Raw genomic sequence first — 2272 nt, 5'->3', positions numbered from 1 at the left:
ACAGAACCCAACACAACAGAACCCAACACAGAGAAGAGGTCTGGGGACCGACTAAGGATGCCATGGTGATTTGTGCTTCTCTCTATCGGTTTGAGAACAAGGTCTGTAATAAGAGAACCATTGAAACTAATTGGATTGAACATGGATTACCAGTGTGCTCCTAAAGCCAGCGAGGCAGCGGCACTTTTCTCTTAAATCCAAAAGAACACTTTTCAGGGACGCTTTCTCTTTTTATCTGCAAGATCGATTTCCAGACCATTGATTGGTTGATGTGGTGGCTTCCCTCCCGGCCAGGCCATCGGCTGCGTTAGCTATCTACCAGAACAGACCAGATAGAGAGAAAGAGGGATGGAGAGTCTGGATGAACTAGAGCACCCTCTGCTAGGAAGGGAGAGCCCCAAGGCAGATCCCCGAGGCCTGGGTACTACCTGCACCACTAACCGCCTGTTCAACGGTGTCCTGATGATGTGTGAGGAGGATAAGACACTGCCCCCACTGGGCTGGAGGGTTTACCGCGGGGGGGCAGGAGAACCAGGACCAGGGGAGCTTGGGTACCAGCAGGCCCAGCAACAGCTGTTAGATCCTTGCTCCCTCCCCAGCACTCTGGAGACCCTGTACCCACCAGCTCCTCTCTGGGGCCACCCTGACGCCATGGGTCTGGGGAACAAGGACTATTTGGAGACCACGTTTGTGGACATCTACCCCGAGTCACCGCTGGAGAGGAAACTGTTTGCAGAGAGCGAACAGGACATTCACTCTGTCTTCTACAGCCTGGAGGACGAAGACGATCTGCTGCCCAACTACGAGGTGAGAAAGGATCCCATTGTAGCACGGTCAGTAGGGCATGGTGCTTGCAATGCTAAGGGTCTTGGGTTCGATTTCTGCTGGGGGCCCCCCCATACATAACCTATGCATGAAAGTACCTTTGGATAAAGTACATCTTCTAAATGCCATATCCTATATAACTCTACAGAAATATAACACAACATGTTGGTTTCATGAACAGTAATAAAAGATAGCAGAAATGTGGTTTCTCTAAAATATTGTGAACAAATTTGTTTACATCCCTGTTAGTGAGCATTTCTCCTTTGCCAAGATAATCCATCCAACTAACTGGTCAGATTTGCCAAATGGAGGGTGAGGGAGAGCTTTGTACGTGTCTCTGTGTGTGGAGTAAAGGTGGTCCAGAGTTTTTTTCCTCTGGTTGCACATTTAACATGCTGGTAGAAATGAGGTAGAACTGATTTAAGTTTCCCTGCATTAAAGTCCCCGGCCACTAGGAGCGCCGCCTCTGGCTGAGCGGTTTCCTCTCTTGGCAAATAGTGTGATCTGGAGCTTATCATAACATACTACTTCAGGCGAGCAAACTCTAGAGACTTCCTTAGATTTCGTGCACCAGCTGTTGTTTACAAATATGCGCAGACCGCCCCCACCCCCCCCTCGTCTTACCGGAGTGTGCTGTTCTATCCTGCCGATGCAGAGTATATCCCGCTAGCTGAATATCCATGTCATCATTCAGCCACGATTCCGTGAAACATAACATGTTACAGTTTTTGATGTCCCGTTGGTAGGATATTCGTGATTTTACCTCGTCTAGATTATTGTCCAATGATTGCACATTGGCGAGTAATATTGGTGGCAGAAACATTATGTACAACTTAAGTTACAAATCACGTGAAAAAACACATAATACCACAATTGAGAACAGAGTGCCCCATGGTGGCAGTGGGGTTATGTTATGGGCAGACATAAGCAACGGACAACCAACACAATTGTATTCTATCGATGGCAATTTGAATGCACAGAGATACTGTGACGAGATCCTGAGGCCCATTGTCGTGCCATTCATCCACCTCCATCACCTCAAGTTTCAGCATGATAATGCACGGCCCCATGTTGCAAGGGTCTGTACACAATTCCTGGAAGCTGAAAATGTCCCAGATCTTTCCATGACCTGCATACACACCAGGCATGTCACCAATTGAGCATGTTTGGGATGCACTGGATTGATGTGTACAACAGGGTGTTCCAGTTCCCACCGATATCCAGCAACTTCACACAGCCGTTGAAGAGGAGTGGGACAACATTCCACAGAACACAATCAACATCCTGATCAACTCTATGAGAAGATGTGTCATGATGCAAATGGTGGACACACCAGATACTGCCTGGTTTTCTGATCCACACCAGATACTGCCTGGTTTTCTGATCCACACCAGATACTGACTGGTTTTCTGATCCACACCAGATACTGACTGGTTCTCTGATCCAC

General features: G+C 47.9%; 1 protein-coding gene across 2 annotated transcripts in view; it reads left to right on the top strand.

Moving 5' to 3' along the window:
- The first annotated feature begins 348 nt into the window (after nt 1-348).
- The window catches only part of tmem91 (transmembrane protein 91), a 19090-nt gene continuing 17166 nt past the window's right edge, over nt 349-2272 (top strand). For both annotated transcript variants that reach the window (XM_052471509.1, XM_052471460.1), the window contains exon 1: nt 349-807. In XM_052471509.1, the coding sequence (XP_052327469.1) occupies nt 349-807 (459 nt within the window). The remainder of the gene's footprint in view (nt 808-2272) is intronic.

Source organism: Oncorhynchus keta, chromosome 1 (genome assembly GCF_023373465.1).
Source record: "Oncorhynchus keta strain PuntledgeMale-10-30-2019 chromosome 1, Oket_V2, whole genome shotgun sequence".
NCBI classification, from domain to species: Eukaryota; Metazoa; Chordata; class Actinopteri; order Salmoniformes; family Salmonidae; genus Oncorhynchus; species Oncorhynchus keta.
This window is presented reverse-complemented; position numbering and strand designations above follow the sequence as displayed.